Genomic DNA, 18,020 nt, shown 5'->3' with positions numbered 1-18,020 from the left:
GATAGATAGATAGATAGATAGATAGATAGATAGATAGATAGATAGATAGACAGAGACAGAGACAGAGATAGATAGATAGACAGAGACAGAGACAGAGATAGAAAGATAGATAGACAGATAGACAGACAGACAGACAGACAGACATAGACAGAGATAGAAAGATAGATAGATAGATAGATAGATAGATAGATAGATCGATAGATCGATAGATCGATAGATTTTTTTATTTAGTTAGTTTTTGTTCTCTTTTTTTCATCCTTAATTTGCATTATTTTATTTTTGTATTTTTTTTTACAGTCATTGTTTCTTTGAATTTATTGATTTTTTTGCTTTTATTGTCAATTTGTTTGTGAATTGTTACTAAATAAAGCATTTAAAAAAGGGGGAAAAAATAGATATGGTATGATAACATGTCAGGTGAGATTTTAGGCCATAGCAAGCTGTATTCATGCATATTTCCAAGTTCTTAATTACCGAGAGCAAACACCGTTTACACACACAGACACACACACACACACACACACACACACTACAGCTTTATATTCAGCATTTGGCACAGGTCTCAACCTCCCCCTCCTCGCGCTCTGACGTCACGCGCCTGCCTTGGCTTATTATTGCATGAACTATTTTCTGTAGTAGCAGCACCAGTGAGCTTTTCCAGTGCCCGCCGCTTAACGTGGAGACAAATCCGAGGGAGAGAGGGAAAGAGGAGGGGTGAGGGACACATTAATCTTGGGCCACAGCGGTGGCACAGCGCGAGACGCCAAAGCGTTGCAGCGAAGATTTTGTTTTGCTCGCTCGCTTGAAACGGGCGGTGGAGACGGAATGGATCTACCTGCCGTCGGGGAGCATGTGTTCGCGGTGGAGGGCATCGAAAAGAAGCGCCTGCGGAAGGTAAAAGTGCCGCAAACTAGAACGAACTATATGTTAATGGTGCGGAGGATATATTTGTTGTTGCTGTACCCAACGCATTTCGTCCTTTTTCAGGGCAGAATCGAGTATCTGGTGAAGTGGCGAGGATGGTCAGCTAAGTAAGTGTTTAATTGGTTTATATGCGTTATTTTTAGGCACATTAACAGTAAATGCCGAGCAATGTTGTTCTTGAACGTCCGGAATCCTACATCGGTTGCGCGCTAGGCTGGTTTTTACGGATTCCATCACAAATTTTACGCGAGTGAATGTCATCGTGATGACATTTTACTGTATGTAATGAAATATGCTCACATGTTTATTTGTTTGCATTATCAATAGGCTACACATGTGTTTTGTTCGCGCGGTAATCTGTACAAATTCTATATTTTATCGCAACCCGCGTTGAATTTAGCTACTATATGGTTTATTACATTTTCATATTTTCTTGTCAATATTACAGATATAACACCTGGGAACCCGAGGAAAACATTCTTGACCCGCGCCTTCTTGTGGCTTTCCAAAACAGGTGAGATGGAGGACGAAGAACTGAATTTGTGGTGATGACCATATATGGTCACGGGAGGCGGGGCCAACTTGGCCCCGCCTCTCGTTACCATATATGGTCATCACCACAAATTCAGTGCAGGGAGCACAGCGTAGCTGAAGATTAATGGTAGCCCCACGGGTCAGGTCTGACTGCTACAAAGACTCTCTTGATACTTGCCTTTTATCCAGTTTTGGAAACACCCCATTGTTATTACCAGTGCTAGTCCTACAAAATGAATGTGCCATTGTATGTTGACCAAATAAAGATTTAATTTTCTTCCTGTCAGTTCTAGGGCAGCCAGGGGGCCATAACCCTCTGGGGGCCCCATTAAACATTCAAAGGGGCTGGAAGGTGACTTAAAATTTTAGTGAAACTTCTGTAATCACAAAATTAATTGCAAATATACATTTTTAATATACTTGCTTTCCTCATTTAAGAAGAAAAACAGACTTAATATTGTCTTGAGTCAAAAAGATTGATAGAGACTTCAGAACAACTTGGATCAAATAATTTCATACATTCATATATGAAAAATACATCAGTAGCAGTGTTCTCTCACAAGTGGACATACCCCGCTACACTCATGTCTATGATCTAATCAGCTGTGTCAGTGGTCTTGGGATGTTCACACACCCCTCTCTGAGCGCACTGTTCTGTTCTGAAGATAAAAGTATAATGAGTATCAAAGCATTCCAGAAACTCAAGGAAAAGAATTGTTAATTTAGATAGCAGTTTTCGCAAGATGTTTCTTAAGTTGGGCTCACTGGTTTAGCTGCACTAGAAGATTGAGAGTGTCATGTTACCCATTGTGCTCTTGTTTTGTGTTGTAACCTGCTAATCAAAGGGATCGACTGTGGCTTGTGATCTGAATGTTGCACTAATAAGTACACTCTTAAAATTAAAAGTTCCAAAAGGTTTTTACAGCAATGCCACAGAAGAACCATTCAGGGTTCATTTCGTTGAAAATTCTTAACCATTTTCTTGGTGTGAAGAACATTTTAATAAACTAAATAACCTTTTGTACAATGGAAAGGTTCAATGGATGTTAAGGGTTCTTAATGGAACCGTAGATGCTAACAAAGAACCTTTCATTTTAAGAGTGAACGAGGATATTGGTTCTATTACACATGAATGGTTTAATGAATGGTCCATTAAGCATTTTAACACTGCAGCTTTAGTTGTTCTCAAACCCAACAGTATTGAGAAAATTCAATGTGTTGTGTTGAAAATAGTGAATTTATGTATATATTTTATGCATCGTTTTCAGAGAAAGGCAGGAGCAAATGGTGGGATATCGCAAAAGAGGGCCTAAACCCAAACACCCCCTTGTCCAGGTATTTTGTTATTCCAATTGCAGTTTTTATCTTCCATTCAGTACATAAGTTGGCAATATTTTTGAAAAAGTATTGCTTGTTATGACCTAGGTTATTCCTGTGCATGGTCTGAATAAAACTCCCATTTCATTATAAATCAATATTTGTATGCCAATGGCTCCTTACTGTCTGCATGCATCTTAATGTACTTGATGATGACCGTTATGGACTGCTGTAGTTGATTTCAATGTTTTACCTATAAAAAATTCATAAGAATGGCATCTCTAAGCTCAAAACATAGTAAGACCCATACTAAAGCCCATTATTATCTCTAGAGTAAAGCTAAATGTGCTGTAAAATAATCAACAAATGATGAACTTTCAGTTCTTTTGAGAAGTCAATACATATTCTCTCTTTGTTCCAGCTTCCTGCGTTTGCTCGTAGATCAAGCATCCTGGGTGGTCTTGAGGACACATCACTGGATGAGGAGAACCAGCCCAAAGTGGATCCCCTTCAGCTCCACTGCCCACGGCCGCAGCACTACCAGCTGAACAGCAAAAAACACCACCAGTACCAGCCCAGCTGCAGGGAGATCTCCGTAGAACAACATGTGAGCGGGAAAAAGAAGCACTTCTACCAGCTGAACAGCAAGAAACATCATCACTACCAGCCAGACCCCAAGATGTACGACACGCCACTCACGGGACCTAAAGAGGTCAAGGTTCAAGACCCTTCCAGCAAAGTTTGGAACCTCCCTCCAGCCTTGCAACAGAAGTGGATTCAGAACAAAGACTGCCTGAGTAAAGTGAAAGATCTGTCTATTGAGCTCAAGGGCCTGCCGGATAATGCTAACAAATCGGAGCGGGCACTCAAGACGAAAGCCAAAGAGTTTGCTCTTCCTAACGGCATCAGCAGCAAGATGAAAATAATCAAGAACAAAAACAAAAACGGACGGATTGTGATTGTAATGAGCAAATACATGGACAAACGTGTGCATTCATCTAAAGTTAAAAACAAGGATGTTTCTGAAGTGGAAACGCAGCACAATGAGGAACCTACACTGAATAAAACGGACAATCTTTCTGATGGTGAAACTTCAGAAGGCCTTGAGAACGGCGATACTGAGAACACCAACACATTTTCTTCTAGTGAATGCGTTCACGAAAACGCCATCAAAAAGGTAGAACTTCCAAAAGATATGCCTACAGAGACTGAACAAACAGTGATGTATATATGCGACCAAGCAAACTCCTCTCCCATGGAAGCAGAGAAGGCTCCCCCATCCCACATGGACACCAAACTCAATCACCGCAAGAGAAACCTTTCAGAACCCAATGAAGACATGAGAAACTGTAAGCAGTTCTTCAGCTCCAGGAGCATCAGTGCACTAAACACCGTGCTTTCGTCCCCTCAGAGAGAACCTATAGACCTGCATTACAGAGGAAGCCTCACCAACAGAGCCTACAGTTATGACTTTAGCGACACCATTCCTGAAGAGCCTATTGACTTGAGCTGTGGTCCAACCAAAACTCTTCAACTCTTTCCCACAGCAGAGAAGGTTTCAGGAAGCTCGGCGCAAGTGGAGAAAACAAACAACCATTTTAAACCGTTTGTGGGTAACGTTATCATCACTGATATCACTACGAACTGCTTAACCGTGACCTTTAAGGAATACGTTCAAGGATAATGACTACAATACGCTGGACTGTAATTTGTTCATTTGAACCAGCTCAAAGTTGATTCATGTCAGATGCACTAATAGCCATTCCTGATAACATATGGAGACGTTTAAGCAAACAAAACATATATATTAGGGATGCACCGATATGAAAATTTTGGCCGATACCGATAACCGATTATTCTTTATTTTTGAAAGCCGATAACCGATATGTTGGCCGATAAATCTATATCCAAATTGTTATATACTTTTTGAGAGCCTGATTACAAAAAAGGTCTCATCATTAAAAGATATGTCTGCTGTATGTTTTCTAATGCATAAAACTGAGATGGTTGACATTTTGCTGCTGTGGAAATTAAATTTAAAACCCCATAAGTGTGTAATATAGTTTATAAAGCTTTTGAATTTTAATGCTACCTGAGGAAAAATAGTGGCCTATTGGAGAAAGCACACTGGTGGAATGACATTGTATATGAATGTACCTTTTAAAAAGTATTTTTTCAGATTGTTTTGTTGATATATTTTACTTGACTGGATTTCCAGATGTTGTTGGCCTGGGAGGTCTTCCTGTGCAATGCTAGATAAACAACTGGATTGTTTGGTGTTCCCTCTCTGTAAGAAGTTTAAGTTGCACTTTATCATCTCCTGGATCTCTTTTGTTAATAAATTCAGTTTAAAAACTCAATAAAAGCTGTTTAACCTTGCAGAATAATTTGTATTAATCTGTAACAGCAGTATGACTGTGGTCAGATATCATCAGAACATGCAAACTGTTACATTTGGCCAGAAAGTACATGTAAAATTGATGCTATAGATTTTGTAGGTATTTGAATCAATTTACAGTCAATGCAATGTACTGTATGTACACAATGAGATGTACAGTATGTAATGTACAAATTACACAATAATGCCATTAAGGTTAAGGCCATTTATATGCATTATGGCATGTAAACTTTGAGTTGTCCGTTTGAAAATGCTTCTTAAATCAATATTAAACTCTGTACAAAAATAAACATGAATGATTTGTTTTGTAATGTGTCATTCATATTTTTTATTTCAGTTTGTCTGATTAACCGCATCCAGAGAAAATATATTTGTCCAATTTAAATGAATGCTTACAAATTAGAGGCTCTTATAAATTAGAGCAATTTAGCAATGCTGCCTCCTAGGTGCAGTACCATGTTCATAAAGCACCATGTCTGTCTCATATTGGCCAGAAAACAACCCCACATCATCCTGCTGCCCTGATTGGGCTCCTATGTATAAAAAAATGAATGGAAAGTTAGTTTTTTACTATACATAGAGTAGTCGTGTTAATGCCTAAAATACATATAGGTCATCTTTCTGGGTGAGTCAGCTAAATCCATACAGCATCTATGTCAAGAAGATCTTAAAACATATTATTTAAATATGATATTAGCAGGAAAAGTGCTAACCATGGATCCATATATTATAATGAGATGTCCCAGTATGAGATGTAGATGTTGGTATTATAATTTTGCCCCAAAATCCTGTATTATATAATATTTAAGATATAATAATGCGTTTAGATAAACGAGAGAGGAGGTTCATAAACGTTCTGCTTTACTATATTATTATATTATATTATATTACATATTAGTAGGCTATTTGTGTCCTGTTTCCATATATAAACATGAAATGTAAAAATAAAATCTGCTCAAGGTAGCTATTCGAAATAGTTCAATTAAATATAATAAAGAAATGACAATCATATTCCTCCTAACTTCTCTCGCTTTCTTCTTCTTTTTTTACTTGAATTTAATTTATCAGAAGATAAACTATTTTTAAATATATTGTACGCTAACTAGATTAAAAATCAGTTCGGGACTAAGGCTAATATATAAACATGCAGTTGTTTTGCCTCCGGTTCGACTGTTTTATTGATGAGTCTGAATATCTGTATGACTGATTTAAAATAACGATGGATTATTTGAATAGCACAGACAGTAAAAAACAAAAATGCTATTAATTTAGCCTACTATTCGATTTCAGAGGACACATTGTTGCTCTTTTTGCCTGAAATTCAGAGATTTCTTGTCATTATAGCTAACGAGCTTGAGAATTAGGAATCTTAATAATTATAATAATAATAATAATAACAAGTAACGAGGATTTTTTTTCTCTCGATTAATTTAAATTCATCGAATCGAAACAAATAAGAAAACATGGCGGTAAATGAAAACGAGATAATTTCCTACGTTTGTTATTATCCGTTGCATCGAATGAATCGGACAAAAATCGAATTAATCGAATTTCAAATCAAATAAAAGATTAGTTGCTGTACATCAGATCGCAGATCATTTCCATGACAGATAAAATTCCACATGACAGTAAAATATATTTGCATATACATTTTTATACAGAAAAAAACATAGGCTATGACAGATTAATTTTTTTAAATATGACTTGACAGTCAAACGACTGACTTCATTAAAAAGAAAACACTAGGCTATACACAAGAAAATGCTTTTTTTGTCCGAAGCGGGGTTTTGTTTTAAAATAGGCTAATTCTCATTATTTATAATAATTTTTTGAGAAAGAAAGAAAGAAATGTCGGATATAGCCTACTGGTTTTTAAATAGCCTATTGTATAAATGATTAATGAAAATAAATTATTAATCTTAAAATCGTTTAAGACTGCTAATGAGTGCTATGATTTGCACAATACTGCAAAATTACATTCCGGTAGGCTAACCCGAATATATGGACACTTATCCTAACTAGATTTTTCTTGCATAAACAGGGAGATTCGGAAAATATCGATACGAAATAATATAGGCTATCGATATAACTGTGGATTTATGATTTATAAAGTGGATTTAAGACCAGACCCACAATCGTTATGTATTTACGTAGTTTATTCTGTTTTTATTCCGTTATTTGTATTGAATTTAAACGTTTTTTTCTGTAATTTGGGACGGCATGTCGTGGAGGGGAAGGCACAGATTTGCTGCGTTTCGAGCAGGTTTCAGGTTTTCAGTCCTATTAAATACAAATAAATAAATATATTTATAAAACGCTGTTTATCATAATATATAGCAACACCTATAAAGAATGCCGTATTTGCACGCCACGGAAAATTGCCGTTAATTTTTCGGCACTTATAAAAAAAGCCCTGACTGCAGTTACTCTAGACTAGTATATGAAATAAACACTACATATGTGTATCAGCTTAATGCACCTTTTTAAAGGACATTGTTTAGTCCCTCTTTTATGAACTTTTATGGTATTTTGCTGGTTATATTTTGTATGTATTTGAAGGTTCCAAACAGTAGTCTCTATTAAAGCACACCCTTTCGAAAGAGTGAAGGGAAATATGCTAAATATGTAATTAAACCCGTTAGGCTCATTTTAGGCCTAAATATTTAAGGCGCAATCGTTTAGGGTTTAGAATCGTATTTCGTTACTTTTCGTTTTTCTGTTGAACATATAATTGATGTAGATGTTAACATTTCGATATAAAGCTGCTTTACGATCCTTTTACTCTTCAAAAACGTAAAGTGTTTGATTGGTACAAATAATTTCTAAATTTGCGGAATACTTTAGTGAGCTCGCAGCCTGTTTAAGTGATGAAATTAAACGATGTTAACCTGTTTAATTAACGGTGTAGAGTAAACAAGAGGTCAGTATTTTTGCAAAGAAAACAGTGTAATTTATCTGTCTGTAGAATTGATTCAAAACGTATTGCTCACGCATAATAATTAAAAATGAATCATCTTCATACTTGTACATCGTTTCTATCTGGCACTATATTTTTTATCATTTAATTAACAAGTTTTTTTTTTTTTTTTTTTTTTTCCGAAAGCCTTTTCGATATTGTCAATATTTTTCAATAATTGCACAAATACAAACGCTAAAATTGATTTAATTAGGGGCGTGATTTCAAATTGAATGTAAAATTTTGTAGCCTTCTTGTCGAGGAAGTTCAGTCCACCAAAAGCCACAAGATGTCGCCATGAACTTGATACAGCAGATCCATATTCCTCTTAATAATCCCTTTAATTCCGTCTATCACTGATTATTTTACTGTGATTTTTACTTCAAAATGAAATATTCAAAAACACATACGGCCTATAACTAACAGTCACAGACTGCTCAATGTGTCAAAGGCTCCCGTGTTTGTACTGTAGCCTATATTTTCATTGGTTTAATTTTGGATTATCTGTGTTTTGTGTTTTATCATTCAAATGTAAAATAAACATCTGAGACATTAAGAATTCAACACTTAACACTGAAATAAATGCGAAATTAATTCTAATGTTTTGAGTTTTTGAATGAACTTATGTATTTTTTTTTTAAGAAAAACTGCGCTATTTATTTGTTTAACTGCAATGAATGTCTTTTAAATCTTAGCTTTTTACGGTCACGCAGTTCATCTTACGCAGTGACTGTCCGACACGACTTAAATATCCAAATATTTGTCACCTATATTATCGAGAATTTCGCTATTTAAACATTTACATAGGCCTATATTCCGCCAATCATAATTTCGAAAGTGTGACATTAAAGTTCTATGTCGGTTTTACTGAAAAATAAATAAAATGTTGACCACAGAGTGCGCACTCGTCTGATGCTACACTCTAAAAAATTAAAAAGGGACAAACCCAGCTATTGGGTTGTTTTGACCCAGCGGTTGGGTTGTTTTGAACGCAAACCGTGAACACACACCCGGAGCAGTGGGCAGCCATTTATGCTGCGGCGCCCGGGGAGCAGTTGGGGGTTCGGTGCCTTGCTCAAGGGCACCTCAGTCGTGGTATTGAAGGTGGGAGAGAGCGCTGTACATTCACTCCCCCCACCTACAATTCCTGCCGGTACGAGACTCGAACCCAAAACTTTGGGTTATGAGTCCGACTCTCTAACCATTAGGCCACGACTTGACCCATCTATTGGGCTGTTTTGACCCAGCTATTGGGTTGTTTTGACCCAGCTATTGGGTTGTTTTGACCCAGTGGTTGGGTTGTTTTGAACCAGTTTTTTGTCAAAACAACCCAATAGCTGGGTTTGTCCCTTTTTAACCCAGCGCTGGGTTATATTTAACCCAGCATTTTTTAGAGTGTATAGTTTTCTGAGAATGGATAGGAATAATTCAACATACAGGCTATATTAGTATAGCTACTATAAGTTGAACTAATTTTTAATAGCTAAACTCTGCTTAAGCTAATGATCTCTTATGCATTCTTAAATTTTTGCAGTGGACTTAAAGTGTTACCAATGTCCACCTCTTTTACTCAGCTGATGACTAACCTCTCTAACTAACCTGTGACAGATATGACAGGGTCATCACCTTTGACATGGTGCTTTTAAAGCTTCCCACAATGTGTTCATATATAACCGGTGTTAAATCCATACATGTTAACAGGCTCAAACACACTTTTGACATGTTTGCATTTAGTAAGTACCTTTTTGAGCTTGCCAGATATGTGAAAAAGAGTCATTTCAGTTGTATTGCAGAGTTTATTCTGATTAATTACCAAGAAATGGGTAATATAAGGCATAAAAATGTGCACGAATGAACATAAAATAATAGAATACTGTGATTGTATGAAGTGTGAATATAATGTATTTGATTAGATTAGAATTAACACTGCTTTAGACAACATTTTCCATTTTTTTAAATTTACTAATTTAAAATATAAAATTCTAAATATTAATATTCACCAGAGCATCCTTTCCCCATATTTCCAGCGTCACAGCAGGATTTACAAACTATCTTACATTTTTATTGAATTAAATGAGATGTAAATGATGGACAAATCATTAGAACAAGTTCAATTCTGGTGCACTCAGACAGAGAATTAAGAAAATAAAAATCCAAAGCCTGTTTGAAAGATGTACTGAATGTTACTTCATCAGTAGACGGGTGTTGTTGTCTCCGAGCAAAATTCTGAAAGGAAAAAATGGCTTAATAAAAATATCTTAATCCAGTTAAATTGAGAAATATAGAATATGGCTGATTAATGATGATTTCAGTTCTTTCTATGGAACTCACAATGCTTGACACGAGTCTCACCTGACTAATGCAGCAGCAATAAGGCCACCAGTAATGGGTCCCACCCAGTAAACCCAGTGGTGAGTCCAATAGTTGGTCAGCACTGCAGGACCCAGAGCTCTCGCCGGATTCAAGCATGTACCAGACACATCACCGCTGAAACCCACAGAAGATATTAATCTCCAGACCGCACACAGGAAATTATGTGTAACATAATCAATGAACTCACCCCACTAGTACATTAATAATAACTGTGCAGCCCACCAAAAATGGGACCAAAGGACTTTTGCTCTTGGCATTAACTGCACCCAGTAAGACCACCATGGTAACAAGACACGTCATGGCAATTTCTCCAAATAACGGCTTCAAAACATGGTCATCAGCCTGGAGAACTGTAAATGCCGCACCTTGAGCTTGTGCATATTTTTCATTCGAGGTCATTCCCTGAAAGCGATCAAGAAAAACATGTCAAATCCATTGAATTGAATGGTTCAAGGCCACATGTATCTTACTCACATTGGCCATGACTGCACCAAGTAAACCTCCAGTAAGCTGAGAGATCAGGTACGGCACCACCATTTTCAGCTCCATTCCACCACAGATGTAGACGGCTATAGTGAATGATGGATTGAAATGTGAACCACTGTGTCAGAAGAAAACAAATCTTTGCATTATTCATCAGTAAGCACATGGTTTTTATCCAAGGCAACTACTAAGGTATGCTCAGGACTGCAGGGACAAATCCTTTGGAGAAACCAGACTAGACAAGACCACACCAGATCAACCAAGCCACATCACCCCGAAGATCGAGAGTTTCCAAAGGGGGTCAGTTATCCCTGGTGGTACTGCAGGGGGTCGGTGGATTCCTATTTATAAGGCTATAGAAGATAATATAAGAGGTTGACAATCCTGACTAATAGATAAGATTGTTTTATTTGACATGAAATAAAACTTTATTATTCATTTTATTTATTTACTGAAAATCTAATTTATTAATAACTAAAACGCATTTAATAATTAAAAAGCATAATAAAATATGAATTATAATATATATATAATTAAATAGAACACATAATGTATATGTTGTAATGATATAGTTTATATAAAAACATACTTTGTAATTGACATATTTTGGATAATTATAGAGAGTCTGAGAGAGAAATTGTAATATAATTTAACATATATAATATAATTTATAAATATTAAAACGTATGTAAAATATTTCTATTATATATAATTGTATGTGTAGTTTTAAACTATTACATTTTATTTATTATATAGCAATAAGTTTGAATATAATTTATGTAACTACATATAAAATATATTTTATAAAACTTTTATATTTTATTATATATATTACATCATAAGCTATATATGTTAATATGTCAAATATAATTTGTAATTCCTTTTAATATATACATTTGTAAATTTCACACACACACATACAATTTCTATATTTCAAATTATAATTTTACATGCACACATATTTATATTATATATATATATATATATTAGCATTGCATGAAGAGGGGGTTAAAATGTTCACTATAAAAATAAAGATAAAAATAAAGATTCGTTTTGTTTAAATGTAAATCCACTTAGTCACGCTACATGTTTTTTGTTCACAAATAAGAAAGCAATAAAAAGCAATAAAAGAAAAATAAAAAATACACATTTTTTGAAAAGTCACACTCGGTGTGCTATTTTTATCATATTTCTTATTTTTGTTCTTTTTTGGCAGCCACATACAGCATGCTGCATCCATGAGTAAAAATACATTTCTTCTCACCTGATCTCTGCCATACATGCAATCAGCACCGCCGCTGCGAGCCCGTGAGCCAGTGCAGGCTGGAGTCTGCCGGCGTCCGCCACGTTCTCAATGACGGACACACATCCGATGAAAAAATACACATTTTTTGAAAAGTCACACTCGGTGTGCTATTTTTATCATATTTCTTATTTTTGTTCTTTTTTGGCAGCCACATACAGCATGCTGTATCCATGAGTAAAAATACATTTCTTCTCACCTGATCTCTGCCATACATGCAATCAGCACCGCCGCTGCGAGCCCGTGAGCCAGTGCAGGCTGGAGTCTGCCGGCGTCCGCCACGTTCTCAATGACGGACACACATCCGATGAACACAAAGAAAGCGGTTCCCACCAGCTCGGCTACACACGGCTGAAAGAGCCGCTCAAACAGGTTCGGCTCTCTCACCTCATGTTGTCCCATCTTATTCATCAGAGCTAACTCCACTTTGTCTTCAGCCATTCTTTCTGAGGCACGAATGGATCTTGCCTCCTGATATGTTGAAGGACGCTACTCTACATTTGAATGGGAGTGAATTGCTCAACGACCAGGCAAGGTCAATAAGGGCAATTGCTGATTGAAAAGACCAATAATAAACGTAAAATGCTGACCAGTGGTAAAGAATTCATATTGAAGGAATTTAAAATTTAACAGCTAATTTAGACGAGAAATCAGTAATCAGTTACTTAATAATGGAAATGATTCTGTTCTTTTATCTGTACAAATGACACTGCAACACTGTTATTTGTGATCGTTTACTTCATTATCATAATCATAATACAGATTTGTAGCGCAAATAGTTTTACCGTTTACTGCACTTTGTTCTTCTTCTAGTTATTAAATCAATCGAACATTCAAAGAAAATTACTAGCTTTGCTCAAGCGTTGCCAAAGGTGTGGTCTAGTGGAGATTAAAGCCGTAGCCCATGCGATCACATCTACATTTGTAACTAGTTTGAATCTTATTCTGTAACAAGAAGTAAAAACATAATGGATCACTTTACACTGTGGCAAGAACGGGGGAAAAATGGACAATTTTGTTCTATACTGTGAAGGCCACATTTCACACTTGGCGCTTGGAAATGGAAGATTTTTGGTCACTAGGTGGCAGAAGACAACTTTAATCAAAGTCTAATCCGTGGTAGCATTGAAACTGACCGAGAAGTAAATCAATAACACTTCGTCTTATATGTTTAGTGTTCTTCAATGTCAGTATGAACGTTTATGAATTGGATTTAAATATAAATATGTGGTTTAATTGTGCATGGATTATGTTGACTTGCTAAATGTCAAATTGCTGACAGTGTGCCGTTTTTCTTCATATTTTAGCCAGGGGCGGATTTAGTGAATTGGGGGCCCCAGGCAAAATATAGGAATGGAGCACACATTTTCCTAAATCAACCTTGAGGTTCCTTTTTTGTACGCATATATATGAATAGCATTTTAGGGGGGCCTTGGCTTTTGGGGGCCCAAGGCATTCGCCTACTTTTGCCTAATGGGTAAGTTGATTTTAGCTATAGTAATATTTCAAAATTAACACTTACTGGACTGAAACAACTTAGGTTTGCTTGATTATCCATACATAACACGATGTGAATGTGAGTGTCAAATGTGATACATTTTTTAGGAAGGTTTATTTGTTAATCTCTCAGTCATTGTATTGAATTGCATTATACGTTAATTAGGCTACTAGAGCTTTGATCATACAACTGAGCTTTTAACTATTATATTATTGGGAGATATAGTGTGAAAACAGACATTTATATGCATTTTTAAGTCTGTTCTATTGTTATAAACATCTCGTTGATTTTACAATTTACAAAAAAAAAACTATCAAAATGTTTTCTTACATTTGGCCATAATTATCAGCAACTGCAATAAATTCCATAAATTTGCTCTTTTTATTTTTTTATTTTTTTTTGTATGAGCTCCATTCTCCTGTATTCATACTAGGCTATATCCCATAAAACATGTAGGGCATATTAAATATAATTTTTAGATTTTGTCTAAAAGTTCAATAATCATTTTCCACATTTGTATTCAGCATAAGGATTTATTATCCATATTTGCACAAATTTGCTTTTAAATCTTAGTGGAGATGTAAGGACAACTACAACAACAAAACTTATTTAAATTTCGCTTTCAGCAGCTAAGATGGCACTATTACAGTGAAAAATTAGTAATGTAACTTCATTATACACAATGAATGGATTTAAAGGGAATGGATTATTTAGAAACAAAATTTGTGTGTGTGCATACCCTTACGAAAAAGAAGTTTATTCAAGTGTGCTATTAGTATACTTCTTTTAAACTAAAAATAGGAAAGTATACTTTTAGTCTACTTTTTATGTACTTCTCAGAAATGGGCTTCATGTACTTCTTAGAAACATACTTAAAATTAAATTTAAGTATACTTGACATACTTAGAAAAAGTCTAAATATATTTTAGCTATAATTGTGCTCCTAGAATCCGTGTTTTCATTGTTATATTGTAGGGGGCGCTAGTACACATCTTCTGTACAGAATTTCCAAAAAACACAAGTGAAGAAGAAACCGAAACAACAGATGCTTCCACGTGTATTCTAACACGATCATCAGACATAAAACAGCATCAAAACTGTGTAACGTTATGGAATAAAATGTCGACCAATGAAGAGGTAATAATGACTGTCAAGCTTTGGGGTATTGATCGACTTTATCTATGTTTTGATTATCGTTCTGAATCCAAAGGAGTATTGAAATAGTTACAAGTATACTACTAGTACACTGATATTTGTATACTTACTAAGTATACTTGAACTTTACTTAAGTATACTTACTAAAATAAACTTGAAGTATACTACTTTTTGGTAAGGGTAAATCTGAGCCTTTAATTTATATCCACAAAGCCATCTGATTATATGAACAAGAGTGTTATTTAATCGGACAACCTCGGTCAAGGTGTCCTGTGTCACAACCCACTGTGCTCCACAATAGGGAAGTGAACTGCACTTCCTATTACTGCTGTCTACTGACTAAACCAGAAATCGAGAGGATGAGAAACGAAAGGAACGCGTTTGACGCACGGTTTATAAATGAATATGAGCAGTAAATGACACAGATTCTGCGGTTCGGATCCAGTTGTGCGCGCAATGGGAGCGTCGCGCGTGCGGGCGGCAGTTTGATTAAACGGCGACTTCTCAAAGTTTTATATGTTGGTGGCTGAAGACGATTCAAGATGAAGAAACAGTTCAACCGCATGAAACAGCTCGCCAACCAGACCGTTGGCAGGTTAGTGTGTTATATACTGATTTTTTTTAATTTATGTTTCTATGGTTCGTGTAAAAATATGTACACTAAAGTTGGGAGTGTCGCTGTGCGTGGCGCACCGGACTGAATTGTGATCAACCTGAAGTACACAGAGCTAAAGACAGGTCTGAGGTGTTCAAAGTTATAAACTACACATGCTATTTGAGCATGGCTTGTTATTCTATTAATGAAACCACTATATATTGTAATGGTAGGCCTATGTGTTTGATATTTTAGTCATTCTTGAGAAGTGGGACAAAACAGGGTGCAAAATTGAAAAAAATAAAACCTTGTACTCAGACAAATGAAACTACGTTTATGTATCTTATATGTACTAAGCTACTGAGCTATGCTTTGATACAACCTCCCAACTTTTCTCTTTTTTAACAAAATGTGCTTTTATTAGCTTGGAATGTGTAATATAATTTCAGCTTTATCTTTAACAGCATTCAAGATGTTTTTAACGTTTCAAAAACACATTCTCGTGTTAGCTGACAGATTACACTTTCACATGTGACCAACAATTCCACAACAAATACAAAATATCATAATGAAATATTATCAAAATATTCAACTGACGGAGTTGACACATCTGACGGTGGTGACGAAAACCGGAATTTGTAGTCGTTTTAACTATCAAATACATTGAATCAGTCCATTACTGTATTAAAACAAACAGTGAGTATGTTATTGTTTATAAAGCTTTTATTCAAGAGTCACATTTAAAGGGGGCATATGATGCGATTTCAATTTTTCCTTTCTCTTTGGAGTGTAACAAGCTCTTGGTGCATAAAGAAGATCTGTAAAGTTCGAAAAAAAGACTAAAGTCTCAAATCCAAAGAGATGTTCTTTATAAAAGTTAAGAGTCAGCCACACCTACCTAAAACGGCTCGTTCTAACACGCCCCCACATGTCTACCTCACTATGTGGGAAGATTTGCATAATGCGTTTGTAATGGGTTTTAATGTTTTTGTCTCGTCGCTCCGGCTGGACACGGCATCACACAATATGGTGAGGGGCGTAACATTTCCGTCACACGCTTGAGATATTCGGCCAATCACAACGCACTGGATAGCTGGCCAATCAGAGCACACCTCGCTTTTCAGACCGATGAGCTTTGAGAAAATCTACGCGTTTTAGAAAGGCGGGGCATAGAGGAGAAACAATAATGTACAGTATGTGGAAAATAATGTGTTTTTTTTTACTTTAAACCGCATAAACACATTTCATTACACCAAATACACAAAATAATGTTCTTTTTAGCAGCACCATATGACCCCTTTAAGTATTTTGATATATCACTGGAACACAAAATCTTATGGTGGTGACATCTGACGGTGTTGACAAATTTGGCATTTCTTTCACAAAACCAATGGAGTTCATGTAGTAGCCATTTTATTTTTTTCTGTTGATGCTAGATGCTAATGGAACCTGCTTCAGGAGAATAAAATTATCTAAATATTTCCAATAATTTCCTCAGAAATTGGAAGATGGTGTTGACATATCATGGCTGTGACACAGGAAAGATTAACATTAGGATTTAAAATATTCTAAGACTAAAACTTAGCAGAGCCTGTCTGACACTGATGTACTCTGCAGAGGTGAACTGTGGCAAGGGGGTCCTTTAGAGTGACAGCTGCCCCTGATATTCCCTGATTTTATTACATTTTATTGAATGTCTGACGGTGTTGACAAAAAGTGGGGACGCAACTTTAAAATCGTATTAAACATGCATGTGTCATTAAAAAACAACCTTGCTTTGATATGAGATATTAGGTGTTGCTTTTGATAAAACAAGCTCTTTTTCATCATTAAATTTTTTTTTTATCCATTTTATTGCATATGAATGCTTGAACCCTTCTCTGTGGACACACTGTTTTAGATGTAGTGAGAGGACATTAAGAAACATAGATTTGGTATAATAATGAGAAAATTAAATTGAAGGTGATAATGGTGTTAAATACATTATATTATTAATCCCTCATGACATTTAAAATTGAAAATATTTTTATTTTTTAAAGCTAATAGCAGTTACCCTTGCTGGACCTGTTTTGTCCCATGTCTCAAGAATGACTGATTTGCGTGTAGAAGTGTAGAGAGTCTCCTATATACATTACAGAACTCGGCTGACAGAATGAGACTGAGACATTTTGGCATTTTGGTCTTTCATATTAATAGGCCTATCTATAAGGATCTGGATCATCAAACGTCTATTTGACTGAAATAACAAATACACAAATACAACAGTTTAAAAATGTGAAATTCATATTGGCTGACTGATAAATCTGTATACCTCTGTAACCGTTTTTTTTTTTTTTTTAGTTGAAGTGACTTGGCAGGTGACTGACATTTTATTAAAGGGGTCATATGATGCTTTTTCAAAGATCATTATTTTGTGTATTTGGTGTAACAGAATATGTTGACATGCTTTAATGTTCAAAAAACACATTATTTTTTAAAATACTG

At 35.7% G+C, this 18,020-nt stretch overlaps 3 protein-coding genes across 4 annotated transcripts in view; 2 read left to right on the top strand and 1 right to left on the bottom strand.

Moving 5' to 3' along the window:
* Window positions 1-584: 584 nt before the first annotated feature.
* Window positions 585-4,545, top strand: LOC107562304 (E3 SUMO-protein ligase CBX4-like). Its single transcript, XM_016246937.1, has 5 exons — window positions 585-894; window positions 988-1,031; window positions 1,373-1,438; window positions 2,727-2,793; window positions 3,197-4,545. The coding sequence occupies exons 1-5, from the start codon at window positions 826-828 to the stop codon at window positions 4,457-4,459; spliced, it is 1,509 nt and encodes a 502-aa protein (XP_016102423.1). The 5' UTR covers window positions 585-825; the 3' UTR covers window positions 4,460-4,545.
* Window positions 4,546-10,227: 5,682 nt separating this feature from the next.
* On the bottom strand, window positions 10,228-12,778 carry LOC107562303 (aquaporin-8-like). Of its 2 annotated transcripts, none has more exons than XM_016246935.1 (5): window positions 12,488-12,778; window positions 10,977-11,103; window positions 10,690-10,904; window positions 10,482-10,616; window positions 10,228-10,355 (listed from the first exon to the last, which is right to left on the bottom strand). In XM_016246935.1, the coding sequence occupies exons 1-5, from the start codon at window positions 12,727-12,729 to the stop codon at window positions 10,313-10,315; spliced, it is 762 nt and encodes a 253-aa protein (XP_016102421.1). In that variant the 5' UTR covers window positions 12,730-12,778; the 3' UTR covers window positions 10,228-10,312. The 2 variants fall into 2 exon arrangements, with proteins under 2 accessions (XP_016102421.1, XP_016102422.1); XM_016246936.1 differs by lacking the exon at window positions 12,488-12,778 and adding an exon at window positions 12,250-12,340.
* A 2,467-nt stretch (window positions 12,779-15,245) lies between these two features.
* LOC107562301 (rho GTPase-activating protein 17-like) overlaps window positions 15,246-18,020 on the top strand; it is a 16,886-nt gene continuing 14,111 nt past the window's right edge. The window contains exon 1 of the mRNA XM_016246932.1: window positions 15,246-15,536. Coding sequence (XP_016102418.1) covers window positions 15,484-15,536 — 53 coding nt within the window. The 5' untranslated portion in view covers window positions 15,246-15,483. The remainder of the gene's footprint in view (window positions 15,537-18,020) is intronic.

The sequence above is a fragment of the Sinocyclocheilus grahami genome, unplaced genomic scaffold, assembly GCF_001515645.1.
Source record: "Sinocyclocheilus grahami isolate Dianchi unplaced genomic scaffold, SAMN03320097.WGS_v1.1 scaffold817.1, whole genome shotgun sequence".
Taxonomy (NCBI): domain Eukaryota; kingdom Metazoa; phylum Chordata; class Actinopteri; order Cypriniformes; family Cyprinidae; genus Sinocyclocheilus; species Sinocyclocheilus grahami.
The sequence above is the reverse complement of the archived record's forward strand: the minus strand, read 5'-3'. Positions and strand labels throughout refer to the sequence as shown.

What these genes read in the sequence shown, in the direction of transcription:
- LOC107562304 (XM_016246937.1), top strand. Translation starts at nt 826, where the DNA reads ATGGATCTACCTGCCGTCGGGGAGCATGTGTTCGCGGTGGAGGGCATC. An exon ending in AAAAGAAGCGCCTGCGGAAG is followed by an intron (nt 895 to 987) that starts GTAAAAGTGCCG and finishes GTCCTTTTTCAG; the next exon opens with GGCAGAATCGAGTATCTGGT. An exon ending in CTTGTGGCTTTCCAAAACAG is followed by an intron (nt 1,439 to 2,726) that starts GTGAGATGGAGG and finishes CATCGTTTTCAG; the next exon opens with AGAAAGGCAGGAGCAAATGG.
- LOC107562303 (XM_016246935.1), bottom strand. Translation starts at nt 12,729, where the DNA reads ATGGCTGAAGACAAAGTGGAGTTAGCTCTGATGAATAAGATGGGACAA. An exon ending in TTGGTGCAGTCATGGCCAAT is followed by an intron (nt 10,905 to 10,976) that starts GTGAGTAAGATA and finishes GATCGCTTTCAG; the next exon opens with GGAATGACCTCGAATGAAAA. An exon ending in ATTATTAATGTACTAGTGGG is followed by an intron (nt 10,617 to 10,689) that starts GTGAGTTCATTG and finishes TGTGGGTTTCAG; the next exon opens with CGGTGATGTGTCTGGTACAT.